The 17901-nt window shown below is 45.6% G+C and overlaps 1 protein-coding gene across 1 annotated transcript in view; it reads right to left on the bottom strand.

Annotated features, from left to right (window-relative positions):
• Positions 1-17901, bottom strand: part of RASIP1 (Ras interacting protein 1) — a 242985-nt gene that overhangs the window by 89272 nt on the left and 135812 nt on the right. The window contains exon 4 of the mRNA XM_069200627.1: positions 11667-12058. Coding sequence (XP_069056728.1) covers positions 11667-12058 — 392 coding nt within the window. The remainder of the gene's footprint in view (positions 1-11666; positions 12059-17901) is intronic.

Below are 17901 nucleotides of genomic sequence, written 5' to 3'. Positions count from 1 at the left end.
CCAAATCATACCTCACTGGCGAGGCCTAACAAGACTGAAAGCTGTTTGTGGTCCTCTTACGGAGGAGCTTCACCTGGCAGTCCAGGGTGGACTCTTCCCATTTGTAGCAGGATCAGTACAGATTTCCGTAAGGCAGGCCTCTGCCTAGAGTGGCACAGTGAGTGAAAAACAATGGGTTAGAATGCTACCCTGAATGATTGCCACTAGTTTAGAGTATTTGCAAACATTCCTTCCATCATCTTTTGTATGTGTACTGGAAATGCAACCCACAATGATGGCACCTTTACTGGACCCATATTATAAGTGTCTCTGACGTGTTGGGAGGTTTATCCAGGGCAAAAGGGGATCCCGGGGGGGATTGCCGTCAGGCACGAGGTCTCCCCCCCGGAAGGTTTGGGGAAGTAGTATAGCCCACGGGCGCCGTTTGGTCGCTTTTTCAGCTGTGGGGGGAAGTATTTAGAGGAGCCATTTTAGGGTGGCCCCACCATTTTGAAAAAGCGACACAGTGGCCGGCTGGTCGGAAACAGGTAAGTCGGAGTGGTGGGGGGAGGAGGGGGGGGAAGCGATGGCTCGGCAGCGAAGAGAGGAAGGGGTGGTAATACAAGTTCCCGCCCCTCTGGCATAACCGTGCTGCCGCGTACGCACAGGGCAGTGCTGCGGGCAAAAGGGAGCAGCCCTGAGGCCCCTGGGGCAGCGGGAGCGGGGTGGGGAGGCCAGGTTCAAAAAAGAACAGCGGGGCAAGGGGTAGGAGATGGCTTTAGCGGCGCCGGGTACGAGCACGGTGGGGCGGGGAGGGAGGCAGCAAGGGAAGGAGACATGTTGGGTGAAAAAACAAGCAGGGAGAGATCGCCCTTCATGGGTGGTGTGCGGTGCCACAGCGGAGATGAATACCAATGTAAAGGGGGGGAAAGGTGGAGAGGCACGGGGGCCAGGAGGTGTTTGCAGAAGGAGAGGAGGGCCAGGACGTAGCAGTAGGGTGGGGGAGTGGGGGTTGTGAGGGGTGGAAGGAGGGAGCCTCTACTTAGGGGGAGCGTGGTGGGGGGGTGGGAGAATCCCAGCCGTGGGAATCTATTTTGGAATGGAGTTATGACGAAGAGGCGGAAGTGCTTGAGGTTGAGGAGGATGGGATCACTTTGAAGGTGCGTCCCCCTCAGCGAATTTACTGACGGGTTTGGTTTTCGGAGGAGACGGACGAGGTGTGGGAGGTGAAAAAGGGGGGGAGTGGGTGTCTCAAGAGTGGGGGGAAGGTGTGGGGGAGGGTTCTGGGGTCGCGGGGCATGGGGCGCGGGCGGGGAAATGGATGGAGTGTAGGCACAGGGCTCACCGGCACACCAGGCCTTTCCTGGCAGGGCGGCAAGATGGTGCGACGTGACCCGGGCGGGTCAAGGGTGGCCCGAGAACTCGGGAGGAAGTGAAGGCGGGGCCCTGAGCAGCCAGCTGCATATCGTCACAGAACGAGGCAGGTGGCAGGGACCTGGGGGCTAAGGTTGTTCTGAAGGGGGCCCAGGACGGAGCAGGTAGTGCGCCCCCATTGGCGCGGCCTCTGACAACCAGCAGCCTGGCCTGCAGCCGCCTGGACAACATGGGACCTACATTGGGAAGCGGGTTCCATGCCTAGCATGTACACTGAGGGGTGAGGACCAGGTGAGGGCTTCTGGGGGCACCCTGCCTGGTGCCGTTGGTGAAGTGGAGGACGAATTGGACTACGAGGATGAAAGTATAGAGGAAGGGGAGTTGAGAGAGGAGGATGAGGATGACTGGTGGTGCGCCGGGGGGGGGGTCTAATCCTGTGCCTCAGTCATTTCAGGCGGCAAGCGAGGACAAAGGAGGAGCACAAATGGCGAGGTGGACGGCTTGGGAGCAGCCCCTGTCCTTGACGCCAGGTAAGGAGGTGATTTCTACACACCATGAGGTAGTCTCAGTGGCAGTTGAGGCAACGGTGGACAGTGCGAAAGGCGTTTGTGCAAAGGGGTGCATGTCACTGACATCAGGGTCAGGCCGGAGAGCGATGGAGGGACAAAGGGTTTTGGCTCCGTAGGGGAGGGTGGGGATCCAAAGAATGATTCAGGTAAGGCAAAGGGTGATGAGAAGGCCAAAAAGCTGCCCTACATGGGCACGGCGAAGCCACTAGGGGCGCACTTGATGTCAACTACGAAAGAGAAGATTTGGAAAGGTGAGTGCATAGAAATGCGAAAGCTTCTACATAGAGAGGTCAGGTCCAAAGAGGGTTCCAAGGAGGAGGAGTACGAGTTGGCTAAGCGACCGAGGGTGCCAGTTACTATTGAGAACTGGACGGTGGCCTTTTTAATATATGCAAGTGTATATTGTGAGCGTTTTCCCGAGAGGGCAGTAGCGCTCTTTAAATATATGGACGTTATCAGGAAGGCCCATCTGAATTATGGGGGCTATGCTTGGGTTCAATATGATGAGGAATTTAGGGCAAGAATGTCAGCCAATCCGGACGTACAATGGGGAGAGATTGATACGGACTTGTGGCAGCATACGATGGGCCAAAATTTGGTAAAACAGTCTTGACGGTTATCGGACTGCCTATCTCTGACCGGCCCTTTCGAGAGCACCCGGTCCAGGGTGGGGCAGGGTCAACTGCAAAGAGCGGATCAGGAGCGGTGGGGAGTGGGTCAGCAAAATCAGGGGCGTGCTGGGATTATAACAAGGGTTTGTGCACCCATGAATATTGCAAATTCAAACATTAATGTTCACATTGCGCCGGGAGACATGCACTTATTCACTGTTACGCCTCGGCAAACCAGGGGACTCAGGGGTCAGGACAGAGTCAGTCTTACTATGGGAGTAGCCAGGGGGGTCAGGGATCCGGAAAACCCAGAGGAGGGCAGGGTTCTCTGGGAAAAAGCTTGTACTCCGGTTAAGATTGACAGGATGCGTTTTTGGCTGGAACGTTATGACGATGAGAAGGCAGCACAGATTTTGTTACAAGGTTTTTCAGAAGGTTTCCAATTGGCTTACATGGGACTGCAGCAGCAACTTAAAGTCCGTCAAGGGAAAAGAGGCGATTGTGCAACAAAATCTGGACAAGGAGGTGGCGGAAGGGCGTATGGAGGGTCCTTTTTCGGACTGGCCCTTGATAATCTTATGGTGTCCCCCATCGGGGTGGTTTCCAAAAAAGAACCAGGAAAATTTTGGCTAGTTCATCATTTGTCTTGGCCGGAGGGATCTTCTGTGAACGGCTTCATCCCAGAGGAGATGACGAAGGTGTCATACGCGTCAGTGGACGTGGCCATTGCTATGGTGGAATCTTTGGGAGTTGGGGCCTTGATGGCAAATGCGGATATAAAATCAGCCTTTCGGCTCTTACCAGTCAGTCCTAACGATTTTGAACTCCTGGGTACACAATTCCAGGGCAGCTGGTATGTGGACAAAGCCCTCCCTATGGGATGTTCAATTTCATGCTCATTATTTGAGTGCTTCAGCACTTGTTTGCAATGGATATTTTCGTCCATTACAGGGCACAAGGCGGTGACGCACTACTTGGATGATTTTTTCTTTGTGGCACCGGCGGGCTCGGACCACTGTGTGGTCATGCTACGTCGCTTTCAGCACATCATGGGGGGCCTGGGTGTGCCTCTGGCCCCCGAAAAGACGGTGGGGCCCAGCACGGTCTTGACCTTTTTGGGTATTGAATTGGACACGGAGGAGATGTTGGCATGGTTGCGAGAGGAAAAGAGGACGGCTATGATTGTGACGGTGAGGGACATGGTGTGACGGAATAAGGTGACAGTTAAGGACATTCAGGTATTGCTGGGCCATCTTAACTTTGCTTGTAGGGTGGTGCAAGCGAGGAGGACATTCTGTAGGCGTCTTGGCATGGCCCTGTCAGGACAGTGGTTACTGCATCATCATGTGCAGCTCTGCATTGGAGTGAAAGAGGACTTGCGGATGTGGTGTGTTTTTCTTGAGCAATTCAACCGGATTCACATTCGGACATGGTAGGTGTGTGAATGGGATGTACAAATCTTTTCGGGTACCGCAGGTGCAGCCGGTTTCGGGCTGTACTGGCAAGGACGGTACTGCGCGGAGGATTGGCCGGCGGCTTGGCGGGGGGAGGAGGAGCATCGCATATCTCGAATTGTTTCCCGTGGTGGTCGCGGTGTGCATTTGGGGACATCTACTGGAACACAAAAAAGTACTGTTCCGTGTCAACAACCTGGCGGTAGTGCAGGTTGTGAATAGGCAATCGGCGCAGAATGTTCAGGTGTTGCAACTGCTGACAGTTTTTGTACTTGAATGTTTGTGCTGCGACATTCATTTTAAGGCAAAACATGTCCCAGGTGTGAACAATGACATTGCGGATGCTTTGTCTCGTTCACAGTGGGAGAGATTCCATCGGCTGGTTGCGGACGAGCCTCTGTGCAGGACACCAATTCCAGCAGCTCTGTGGATGGTAGGCGATGGCGGATGCTGCGCCTGTTGGTGAATTCATTGGCGCCTTCTACACAGCAAGTGTACGTCCGGGCCTGGCGGGAATTTAGCCGGTCGGAGACACGCAGAAGGGCAGATGAGAAGGACAGGTTAGAAGACGTAGTGCATTTCATTAAGGAGTTGGTGGAGAGATGACAGTCGAGGATCACCTTCTCAGGAAAATTAGCAGGCATTGCCATTATGGGGAAGGTATTATGTAGATATTCACCGTCAGCAGGGGAGCTGGGATGGCGTATATTAGAGGGCTGGGCCAAATAAGAAGGTGAAAAAGGTAATGCGAGACAGCCTATGTCTTTTGGCCTCCTAAAGGAGGTGATGCAGGCGCTTGAGGGCATTTGTTATAATGAGGATGAATGCCTTCTCTTTAGGACATTAATGTCTTGGATGTTTTTTGGGTTTCTGGGTTTCCGAGTTGGTGGGATCAGGACGTAAGACAGGGCTGAGGTGGTGTGATGTGACGTTCGGTAGGAACACGGTGTCATTGGGTATTGCAAGATCGAAGACAAACCAGCGAGGTAAGGGTACCTAAGTGGTGCTTACAGCGTATCCAGTTGCGGGGATATGCCCGGTGGTGCTTGGTCGGCAGTTCAGAGCAAGAGGTTTGGGGGGTTATCGGGAGGTTTTTTATCACGAAAGTGGGAAAAGGGTCTCAGCGCAACAGCTTTTGGCGGTATTGAGGTCAGGACTGCAGTGTGTGGGGAGAGATGCTTCTCAATTTGGCACTCATTCTTTCCGGATAGGCAAGGCGACGGAGGTAGGGTCCAGGGGGTGGAAAACCTGTCAGCTAATGAGGCTTGAAAGGTGGAAATCGGATGTGTATAAACGATATGTCAGGCAAGGGATTGCGGAGATGACAGAGTAGTGAAGAAACATATTTTTCTCCTGCTGCAGGTCCTGTACCAAGGCCGAAGGTGCAATTCCTGTCCATCTGGGTCGTCGGACATTCATTTGTCAAGTGAGCTCACAGACAAGCAATACGAACTGCGATCGGGGACAACCTGGGTTTGGATAGGGAGAGATACCGGGTTTGTTGGGATGGTACGGGGGGGATGCGGTTGAAGAATTTACTGGTGACTTTACAAAAACTCAAATGGCGGGTTTTTGTCCAGACCTGTTGTTACTCCACTTGGGGGAGAATTACTTAGTGCACAGGACAGGGTTGGATGTGATCAAGAAAATGAAGTTGGACTCACTGGAAATACAACGCCAGTGGTATGGGTGCCACGTAGTATGGACGGCTTTTATTCCACAGAGAGTATGGAGGGGGTCAAAGAAGCCTGGCGCTATATAGAGGGCTCGCAGAAAAATTAATAAGGAGATGAAGGTTTTCTGTGAGGCACATAGTATCACGTACTTAGAACACGGGGACCTTCGTTTTGAGGACTAAGAATGTTTTTGGGGCGATGTACACTTGTCCTTCATGGGCATGGAGTTGTACCTGCTCCAATTGAAGGAAAGCCTGAAGGCACTGTTTCTGGAGACTTGAAAATATATGTAGGACGGGCACCGGGATAGGGACCCAGACAACAGGAGAGGGGGGGGCAGAAAAAGGAGAGTTCCTTTTTCTGGTGCCGGAGACTGAGACAGTGCACATGACAACGATAACAGGGATGGACGGCAGATCTGACAAGACACCTTCAGGTTCGAAAGGGGGTGGACGACAGCAGGACAACTCAGACAGAAATATTTTTGCATTAGGGGTTTGCGAGTTGTAGATACAAAGGGGTAGGGAGCAGCAGTAGATTATTAAGGTGACAAAACGGATTCAGCAAAGAAATAATTACAAAGGAAGAGTGTATTAAGAGACTATAAGGTTAAGGGAAAAGGGAGGGGGGAGGGGAGAGGGAGCATTTGGCAGGTAATTTTGATGTATAGTGAGGTTTTAGTTTTGTGAGGCAATAGGCCAAGGGTTCTTTTGGATTGTAAGTGCACCTGTTTCCAGTAAAGCGGCCTTTTACACACAAAAGGTGATGTGGTGGTGTCCTTCTTCCCCAAAAAGATAGTTGTATGACATTCCAAGCAAAATACTGGTGGACTTGCATGGAGGCAACATTGTTGAAAATAGCAAGAGGCTGGCCAGAGTTGAATAACTGTCATGCAAATAAACTGAAGACTATCATTCCTGTATCAATAGTGTGGCAAAGATATAATGAAGAAAAAGCTGCTGCGGAACCCAATGAAGGCCATTCCTTAGCCAGGAGCGAGGTGATCCGGGAAGGAACTGAAGTTATACCACCTATGTCACAGTCATACAACATCAAGGGCTTAGGCTGCCTATCCTCACTCCCATCAGTGTCATAGGACCATCTCCTGGTGGGTGTCACAACAGTACAGATAGTGTTTAAGAAAGTTTCTTCTTGTAATAAGAGTGAAAGGAGAGAGGGTGTTGAGTTCTTGAAGGCAGGCCTGATCAGTATGGTTTACGAGGGGAGCCTGATAAGGGCCTAATTAATAATTTGGCGGCTAGCCTATCATTCTGGAGTAAATTACTACATCCTCATGGTGGAGGGATCACCTGCCAATTGTATAAATGACCGCCAAGCTGTGTCAACATGACTAAGCCTTGCACCAAACAGTTTTCTTTTTATTATTTTTTAAAAGAAAATCCCAAAATGGGATTTTATTATTGAAAAAAAAAGTAATGCTGTCCTCACCATGAGAGTCATCTCCTATTGGGGGGGGGCATTATTTGTATTTTATATCCCTTTGCCTTGCGGGGACAGACAGTAAAAGAATGTGGCTATATGTCAGCACATCCTGATTGTAGTCTTCGCTGTAGCCAAACCTATGGCCCACCCACATCAAAATCAGGCAGGTGGGCATTATATTATAAATTAGGCCCTGAGTGTTTATAAGTTTGCATTTGCACGAGCAGGCTACCAGCCCAGCTGCCCAGAGATCTCCCTCATTTGGCAGCCTCAGAAAGGTTTACAATCCCACGTTTGAAACTGCCCTTTCCCTGGCATTGTTCAGTATACAAAATCTTTTATCTTTAAACTATTTCATATGTACTGATCATGTGACCAAATGAAGTATTGTACCAATTTATATTTTACAGTTTTGGTTTCTGGCCTGGCTTCATGCAATACACAAGCCTTTAATAATTAAAGATTATTGTTAAGAGTGACCAATTACAGAAATGATGCTATGGTTTTCTCTCTGTGTGCGCACAATGCCTCAAAGCACTCTGAAACTGTGATAGTTAAAAATAAAAATAAACTGAAATAAAGAACAGCAAAAGAACACACTTGGAGAGAAATGATTCTGAATTTTCTTTTAATTTCAGTGCTAATGAAGAGAGTCGAGTCGATATTAAAAAAATTTACTTTTCCTTATCAATGAGTTCATAGGTACAGGTTTAGAAGTGGGTTATTTTACTGATAAAGTTAGAATTTGGCTAAATACGGTTGTTGGAAATAAGATTAGGGATTTAGGGCTAGAGTTGCGGTTCCAAATATGTTTCAATTTAGGTTTATGATAAAGGTTAGAGCTGTTGAAGTGTTAATTGTTGCAGTTAAATTCCTGCTGTGGGTTGGAATTAAGATTTAGTTGTGTTTAGGTGCATGGTTTATTTTGGGATTAAAATTTAGTTGCAGGTAGGTGCATGGTTTGTGTTGGGATTAAGATTTAGTTGCAGTTACGTTCATGCTTTGTGTTGGGATTAAGATTTAGTTGCAGTTAGGTGCATGGTTTGTGTTGGGATTAAGGATTCCGTAAATGTGTACTTGCAGGTTTAGAGCTAGGACTAGGGTTGTGATTTGTTTTAGGATGTGAGTTAGAGTGAGGTCTATGCTCAGTTTTAGGGTTTGCTTTTCTCATTCTTGTATTAGTTACAATGGTTCTTTCATAACTGGCATCACAGTGTAAAATGCATTTACTTCATTATGGTTTTATTATTACTTCTTCCTAAATGTATTTTCTCATTTATGTATTCATCTTTATCACATGCATCCGTCAGAATTAGCTGGAGGGCACTATGTTTGTTCTAGAAAAAAACACTTAAAGAAATGAAATACATTAAAATCATATCTCAGTCTCAGTTGTCTGTTGTCTGTTGTGCTAATAATAACCCAATGTTACTTCAATGCTTTCCTCTGATCTATTTTGGAATCCTCCAGGCTATACCGATGTAAGTCACTGACGCTCTCTTCAAGGGCTTTTGGCCCAGGCCTAAATGAAACTTTCAAAGGCCTTGGCTTGTTACGGAAGTCTAAAGAATTCCCTTAAGCATAGTCCATCTCAATTTTCTCTCGCACCAAAGTCTGGATTTCCATGCAGGAAACAACAGGAAATAAACCTTGCTAAAGTTATATAGATTCCAGCGTCTCTCATGTTGCAAATATGAACTTCTTCCTCCTTTGAGCTTTCCAAGCACTTAACAGTGTTCAGGAACAGGTCTTTCAGTTGACAGACAGGAAGGAGGCAACCCGGACTATAAGGAAATTGCAAGATGCCCTTTAAAGGCCTGATTAGGCTAAGGAATACACAGAGACATTATACGTCAGCCTCAGTCTGCGCAAATCTTCAAACCGTCTACTGGTCTCACATCCAATGTGTATCACTCATTGGCTAGTGAATGGCTAATAACATATTTGATTCAAACTGATACTGGGCCCAATGTTTGATGAAAGGGTTAAGTCCATCCATATGGACCACAGCATGGAAGAGTATGTGGCTCTTTCTTGTTCTCTTCAAACCTCTGGCAAACATAGTGATGCCTGGAAGAGGGAGAGGGTTCTGAATGCTGTGAAATGTCCAGACGTCTCCTCCAACTCAATCTGATGGCATGCACTGTGAGGTTGATTATAAAAACAGGTATTGGCAAAGACAATATGTGCCGCTTACAGGATGTATTGGCTTCATCAATGTTTTTAGCCATGTTGTACAGCAGCATGGCTGCATCATAGCATTTTTGGTGGTAGGAGGGAGTGGGACTGGAGGCAACACAGACAATGGAAGCTGTGGGGGTAAAGCTTTATGACGTGGCCAGCGCAAGCCGTGTCACAGCACTTTTATAGTGTTATTGCGGGTTGCGGGGGCAACGCGGACAACAGAGAGAGGGAGGAACAACACAGACAACAGAGGGAGAGTGGGTGTGGGCAATACTATGAACAATGGAAGAAAGGAATTCAGATGGGGCAAGCCACATGCAGAATGGAAGAAGGAAGGGCTGTTCGACACAAGTAATGTGGACAACTCAAGGATGGAGGGATGGTCGGAGTAAACAACCAAGAAACAAGACTATGAAAGAATGGAGGCTGGGTGGGAAAAAGCAGGTAACATGGATAAAGGAAGGAGGAAGCACTGGTAGTAGCAACCAACACAGACAGTGGAAGTCCAGAGAGCGAGAGGAGGCAAGCATCACAGAAAATGGAAGGAGGGAGGATGAGTAAGGGCAGGCAACATGGACAGTGGAAGGAGGGATGGTAGGTTGGAGCAAGCAGCATGGATCACAGAATGTGGGAAGAACACAAGATAGGAGAAGTACACGAGGGAAACAGCTAAAAAACACACTCTTGTAGAGTGCTTGAACACCAAGACAACAGTAGTACCTAAAAATATAGTAATGAAAGGACACAATAATCCATTCATACTCCAGGAGAGGGATAAACATATGAAGAGGAATGAAGCCAAAGGAAGTTGACCAATAAGAAGCAAGTGAGAGTGGCAATGAAGTCAACCAATGGTGGCCCCCAAGCCCACTATTACAAAACAAGATATATCTAGCAAGGGACAGCTCTTTGTACTGTCTTAGGTGAGATTGTAAACCAGCAGCTCAATGCCTCTACTTTAAACATCGACACACTACATTCAAGTTCATCCCTCTCCACACCCTTAGTTCCACCACTAGAGGATATACAAGACACTTTGGGCCTGACTTAGAGTTCGGCGGACGGGTTACTCTGTCACAAATGTGACGAATATCCCGTCCCCCGTATTACAATCTCCATAGGAAATAATGGGATTATAATACAGTGGATAGGATATCCATCATATTTGTGACGGAATAACCCCCTCTGGCAACATCCAAATATGGCCCAAAGTCTTTTCTGTAATATGTAGCAACCAATACATGCGAATTACAGTGTACAAACAAACTCTAATATAACCAATTCGCAATCATGAGCGCTTAGACACTCTGTACCAACAAAAATAAACAATTTCACCTGTCAAAATCTCCCTTAAAAAGAGAATAAAGTCTTCAGGATAAATGAATTTAAGGATATGGTTCAGTCTGAGTTGACTTTATACCCGCACATACCTAGAAAGTATTGTCTCTCCATGTGTTTCTTGGTAGAGCAGAGACTAATAATGCAGCTGAACCCAGTTGGGTTCTGAAAGTTATGGAAAAGTGTCACCCTATGAGCAAGGGTGTTGGATGTGAAGAACGCAGTCTCCAAAGAGGGAAGAGGTGTGTGGCAGTGCACGGAGAAAAGGAAGTGCTTTGCCTCTCTTGCACTAATGGTGGTGAAACATATGCTGTGGCCCACACAGTGAAGAAAGTAGTTTAGAAGAAAGGCTATGATTGTTGCAGATGTAGCAAAATTCAGCAATTGAAAGTGTTCCTGCTCTTCAGAAGCATGCTTAGAACAATAGACAATGTTATGCACCCCCTTAAGACTCAGACACCATTAGGCTATGTTGCTTATAAAGTATCAATCTGCCCAGTGGCTTTGAAGTACAGTAGGGGCACTTGCTTACTTGGCCACCTGCCCCTTCTGGTTACCTGATGTGCTTTGCTGGATGATGCAGGATTGTGTACTCCACTGAATCTACATTGATATACCTCAAAATGGGACCTTAGTTACAGCCAATATGTTTAACGTGTTTCTTAGTTAAGAGCTACTTATGCTGTTGTTTGTGTGTGCAGAATACGCTAATGTAGGACCAGACCAGCACCCCAACATGAGACAGTAACCCTCCAGCCAGTATCACCAATTTGGTAGAGTGCTCTGCCTCCCTGATGAAAAGGCCACAATGCCCAAAAAGACAAGAGGGACGCACTCTCATTGTATAAAGACCTCAGGTGTTAGTCATTTTACAAGCAGACTCATGTTGTTCATACCTACAGAAACTTTGGTGGGCCTGGACTTGTTGCAATGAGATGTTAACTAAAGTTCCTGTGTTTTTTAGATCACTAGTATAACCCCATAAAGCAGCTTATTTGTTATAGAATTTAACAGACAGGTAGGTTCTCAGGCACTCACCTGCTTTTCATTGTAGCCTTGCAGTAGCAGGAAGTAGGGGAACTCTGTGGGTGGCTGTATCAGGCATTGGGATAGGCGCTCCAGGTCACCAGTTTCCACTGGATCTATAACATCTTCAGCACTGCCAGGAGTTATGCCAGTATCGCCAGAGGTCTGCATGTCAGGGTTCCCATCTGGGAGGATGGGCTCTGTGCCATGACCTGTGTCGTCCTCTTCATTGGCCACCATGCTCTTGACATTTTTGCGTTCCCGGCGTTTTTTGGTATTGAGGTTCATGTCACTGATGCTCCGCCGCAGAGAAAGTCTATCCTCGCGGTCTCTTACCGGGGTGTTGCCACCAGAAGCAGCACGAGAACGGCTTTTTTGAAGCCGTCTGGCCTGTGCATTGATACCTGTGATGGTGGGAAGAAGCAAATTAGAAGCAGGCAAGATTAGGTGTACAATAAGAATAAAAATTGGAAAGGGACAGGAGAAAATATATCCAATGGGTGAAGGATTGAGAAAAAACTGAATATTGAAAATGGCAGAGGGAAAAACATGGGGAAGGAGAAAACAAGAAAATAAAGAGGCATTCCCTTGTTAGAAAGGTTGTAGTCAGGAGCTAAAAAGGTACCCTAGGCAGTGCTTTAAATGGGCCGGTACTCGCTGATACTGAGTACCGGCACTTCTTTTTTTTTCACCCCTTCAGTACCGGAACTTCTCCATGCCCAAGGAGAATACCGATACTGCCTGCAGCATGTCGGGATTTCCAGAAGAAATGGTGATCATGTGAGCATACACCGCATTCTTACTTTGCGGTGCATCACCACACGATTAGCATTTCACACTGGTAGCGACTTGCATGGTGGCATCTAAAGAACCTGTGACGTCACCACCCAGATCGCTGTGTGGCGGGAAGTAAAGGAAACGCAGTTTGCGATGGCTTTCCCTTCCCTCTTTGCCATACAGTAGCGAAGATCGTTTAGGAGGGGCTTGCCAGGAACAGCAGCTACTGAGCAGGTTTGCCTCCAATGCCAGCCAGGGACCCAGGTCTGGATTCTTCCATCCAGCGCCATCTAGGACCCAGGACGCAAGGATCCGACTCCTGTAGCTGAGCCCTTGATCCATGCAGGTCGATCAATACACTGGACTCGATTTCTGTAGGTGCTGGATATTTTACTTCTACAGGGCCTGCTACAGAGATCTTCAAAGGATAAGAAAAGTAAGTTGGGCTCCTCACTTTAATCGAGGCCAATGTTTGCGTTCAGTGAGCATAATCTCTTGTATTATTGTCACGTGGATTTTGTTTTTTTTCTACATTTGTGTCGAGATGCTTGCTACCCCCCAGGAAAAGGCACAGGCACTAGAAGTAGGGGCGACACTCCAAATAAGTTAAGAAGGTGAAAGAGCAAAAAGATGCCTTCAAATTTTGTTTATTTTTTAGCTCTTGTCACACGGAGGTCGAATGTCAGGCAAATTACTTCTTATTCTCTTAACATGTAGTTTGACTTTTACTATTTTTCTCTGACTGCAGATCAAGAGGATTTTAGAAAGCATGTAGGATGTAATTTTTTGCTAACACCACACAACAAAAATAAAAGCCTGTCAATTGTACAAATATTTCAAAATTAGAAAAGAGGAAAAATGAAGCAGTTATTTTTGTAATTCTGAAGTGTCATAGAATAATTTAATTGGATCAAAGCAAAGCATGATACTTTAGTGGGTGAGGTAGAAAAATAAATATTGTCTGGAACTAGGGACCTCGCTTTCATTGGTGCAGCAGGTGCAGGGTAACAGAGGCCTGGGGGAGCCACTGAGCCCAGATTACTGCTGTTTTTCACAGGAGTCCGTTGCCTTCCTTGCATTCAGGACCATGACTCTCTGTCTACACCTGATACACACATTATCCTTGGTAGGCTGTGTAGCTTTATCACTAACATTGCATGTCTGTGCAATTTAGTGGTCATGTCAGTGGAGAATGTGCTGTGTCTAAATGCCAGTGCACTACAACACCAGTTAGATACCACACCTTACCACTTTCATGCTGGGCGTAACTCATTTGCTACACTTTGTTTTGTGTGATGATTGAAGGTTTTACAATCCCTGTGGCTTCAGAGTTGTAACATTAGTTGCAGCACCTTCACCCTGGCCATGTTTACCAAATCACAGACTGCAGAAGTGCAACTGTCAATACTCATGCTAAGAAAATCTTGATTCCCAGTAAATGTTTCCCAGTAGCTCTGACCCCTGGCCCCACCACTAAACCTGCATCCTTGCCATGCCTCCTCGGTCATAGTGCAATTGGTGAGTAACTGCACTTTTATTTTCCCATTTAAAGCACTGACCCTAGATGAATATAAGACGGGAAAGAAGAAAGGGAGGGAGGGCGGTAAATAAGCAGCACACACCAAAAATGTCAGAAAAGAGAACAAAGATGATAGGGAATAATCAAAGAAAAGGATTGGTTTCAGTAACACAGCCAAGAGGAAAGACGCTCACAAGCATATTAACACAGAGAAAACCGATCAGAAGAAAACAGGACATCAGTGGCAAGAAGCAGAGAGAGGGGAGCAAGAGAAAGACCGGTTGGCATAAATAGGAGACCAAGAAAACAGGAAACAGGGAAACAAGCATACATTACAAGAGAAAGGAAGACAAAAGAGAACAGAAAATTAGAGAAGATAGGAAAAAAAGAGTGACAGAAAAGGAAGGTAGGAAGTGGGCATTGCAAGGAAAGAGCAGGAAAGAGGGACAAGTGAAAGAGAACTTGAGGCAGAGATCTTGTCAGGGCAGGAACACACGTGTTGTGTGAAGGCAGGAAAAAAACAGAAAAACATGGGAATAGAAATAAAAACACATCAGGAAAATAGAAATAGCAGGAGGTGAGTTAAAACAAGACTAAAATAGAGAGACAGAAGAATAGGAGGCATGGGAGTGAGAGACCAAGAAAAAGGAAAGGAGAAATAGCAAGGATGAGTGAACAAAGAAAGAAGAGACAAAGATAGAGAGGCGGAATGGTTAAGAGAGAAAGATACGAGATAAGGGGTATTGTGGTGGCGAGCACAGAGAGCTATAAATAAAAGATCAAAAAGTCAGGTGTCTGTCGAAGTCAGGGAAGAAACTGAAAATGTTCTGGCATGGATTTGGAATAAAGAGCTTGGGAGAGAAGTTCAGACGTTGAGAAAATAGAAGTTAGAAGAGAGACGAGATCAGATCGGGAGAGAATTAGAATACCTAATTCTTGACCAAAACCGCAAGAATACATAACTAATCTCCACACAACATGTTTACAGCATCCTGAAGCACAGTAAGAATGAAGCTAGGTGTAATGTGAATGACTGACTGAATGAGGTAATTCGTACAGCTCTTTATAGTGTGGCTTCAGTTTAAACTAGTGAGAAAGAAAGAAAAGATAGACCTTCCTTTATACTTCTCCTTTTTATGAATATTTGAACTTTCTATCTATCAAAATATAATTTCTGAAGCATACCTAAAAGAGAGATAACATCTTTCTCACTTTTCTGATATTAATAGGAATACTTCCCCACCTCTTATTCCAATGCAGAGAAGAGGATGGGAGGGTTCTAATGTGTCATTGAGAAGGGCGAAGATGCCCCAGGCACACAGCCAGTCGTATGGTGGTCCCAGTGTTCACACTCAATATTGAAAGAATAACCCACAACCCAGTGTGAATGGACTACTGACCAAAAACCCTTAGTTCTTCAAAGTCATCTTTCATCAGAAACTCCTGCAAAAAGCTGCATGCAGTTAAGGGCCAAAGACATGACCGGCTCTCTAAAACTGCTGCACGAGCTCCATCTAAACCCACAAGCAGAAAGTCTGGTATAGGGCAGCATGGATGACAGTGTGGGTCTGTTCCTGAGGCCAACATCGTGAGAACTGCCCCTGTTCGGATGAATATAGTAAAGAACGTGAGCGCAATTCTCGGCTCTACCATCTACCCGCTAAATACATGCATTGGTCAAGGATCCCATCTTAAATGTTGATTGCTCCATGGGCTCCTCCATTTTTGACACACTGCATGGAGTTTATCACATCCAGCGGTATTCCATCGCTGGGCAAACCATAAATCTTCTACACATGCCTCCTAAAACTGATCAGCTTATTAAGAAGTATATAATCAGGTTGCCAGATTTGCCCTGGATTTTAAAGAGCAAGAACACTCAACCCAGTTTACAGGGACTGTATTGGCTTTCAATGAGGATATCAGCTTACTGAATTTTTTCCACTGACCATAAACCCACGGTTCTCTAAATTTCACTCAACAGCTCAGCAGAAAAGCTTTTGCAAACCATGTTCTTCAACAAGCCATAGACTTCACATATGTTTACCAACCTTCCCAAATTAACTGAAAACATTTACTTAGAAAGGCTTTGTGCTTAAGATCAAGTAATAACTTAAAAACACCGGAATTGGTGCAGTATTGTTATTGGCACCGCTGAATCCATAATACATCTTAAACTTGGAGTGTTTTAGGATGTACGCAGTGCTCATACCTGTAAGTAGCCAATTGCAGTGCATAATATCCTCTATCGTTAATATGCTGTTCTTTGAAGGCAGAAATACACCACTGTAACGAGCAACCAAGTGCCTAGAGCATGGGCATCGATTCACAGAGGGTTAGCAAGAGTGATTTCATGGGTTACTTGAACCAGGGTGATATCACATGACATTTGATCCCAATAACTTCATAGAAATTGATGTCACTTAACTGTTGACCCTGGTGATATGACAGAAAACGACACGGAAGTAAAACACTACATTTAGTGCAAGGTTAATAAAATAATACAATGGAAATATGTAAATATTCACTGGGATCCGGTTATGGAAAACCTGTGGAACTGCCATAATATAACAGCCATGTAGTGAGGACTTGCCTGAGGAATTTAACCATCTCGCACCAAAGTACAGTAATCATAAACTCCAGTAAATACAGATGCCCAAATCCAGATGCCTAGATATTGCTTTCAAGTGTCCTGGCACAGCCTCAAACACCAAAACATGGTGCCAAAGTACAGATACAGCCTTAAATGCCTAAATGTAGCCTCAAAGTCCAATTACATCCTTACCTGTCCAGCCATAGCTGTCACATGCCCAAATATAGCCATCATATGCCCAGAAACATCAAATCCCTAGGGACAGCTTCAAACAAACAGCTTCAACTTCCCAGGAACAGGTTCCGATGCCCAGGACCCGCGTCTAATATAAAGGAACTACTTTAAATGCCTGGGGACAGCATTAAATGCTCAAACACAACTATCAAAAAGTGAGTGATGGCGTCGCACATACAAATGCATTTGCCCTGGCACAGACGTCCTAATCCCAGGCACATATCAGTTATTCAGAATAACTTGAAATACCGAAGTATAAAACCTTCACATATCTAAAATTACAGCGGGCCGTTATCAAATGTCTAAGCACCACCTAAACAGTCCATCTTATGCCAGGCACATCCACCTAATGTTATAGTGTAGCCTAATTTCGTAAATTGTACTCATAAATGGTCAATGAAGCCTTATAAGCACTGGTTTTCGTCAAATGCATTCTATATCTGCTAATGACCCTCCGGTCCTTGTTATGTTAAGCAGTAGCCTAAAATGTGGTGTACACCCTTAATAATGAAGTCAGAATATCAATTGTACCAAATATCCAAGGCAGAATATCATTTTGTAATTATATCGCTGGTAACTATATTGTTTTTGTATGTTATTCAATAATATTGACGTTTTAAATATCTTAAACTTCAATATTATTGTACATAATATCCTTTATAAGAGTTTTAATGTGTTTCCTATATATAATCTTTATGTTTTATAATGTTTATAGTTATTTTAAATGTATTTTTATATTTTTAAATATGTTATTGTTTAAGTACATATATATTATGTGTATTTTCATACAATACAGTGTATTTTCAATAATACACTATTACAGTGGTATCTGATTCTATTTAGAGTAGAGTACAATGTTGTAGAGTCGTGTGTCATTGAGTAGAGTGACGTAGAGTCGCATACAGTGGAGTAGAGTGGAGTGGAGTGGCATAGAGTGGAGTAGAGTGTCTTAGAGTGTAATGTCGTTGAGTGGAGTGTTGAAGAGTAGAGTGGAGGAAAGTGCCCTAGAGTGGAGTGTCATCGAGTGGATTATCATCAAGTGGAGTGTCGTTGAGTAGAGTGTAGTTTAGTGGAGTGTCGTGGACTAAAGTGGCAGTGAGTGGCACAGAGTGGACTAGAGTGTT

This window comes from Pleurodeles waltl, chromosome 7 (assembly GCF_031143425.1).
Source record: "Pleurodeles waltl isolate 20211129_DDA chromosome 7, aPleWal1.hap1.20221129, whole genome shotgun sequence".
NCBI classification, from domain to species: Eukaryota; Metazoa; Chordata; class Amphibia; order Caudata; family Salamandridae; genus Pleurodeles; species Pleurodeles waltl.
Note: the sequence above shows the minus strand (reverse complement) of the source record. Positions and strands in the feature narration are given on the sequence as shown.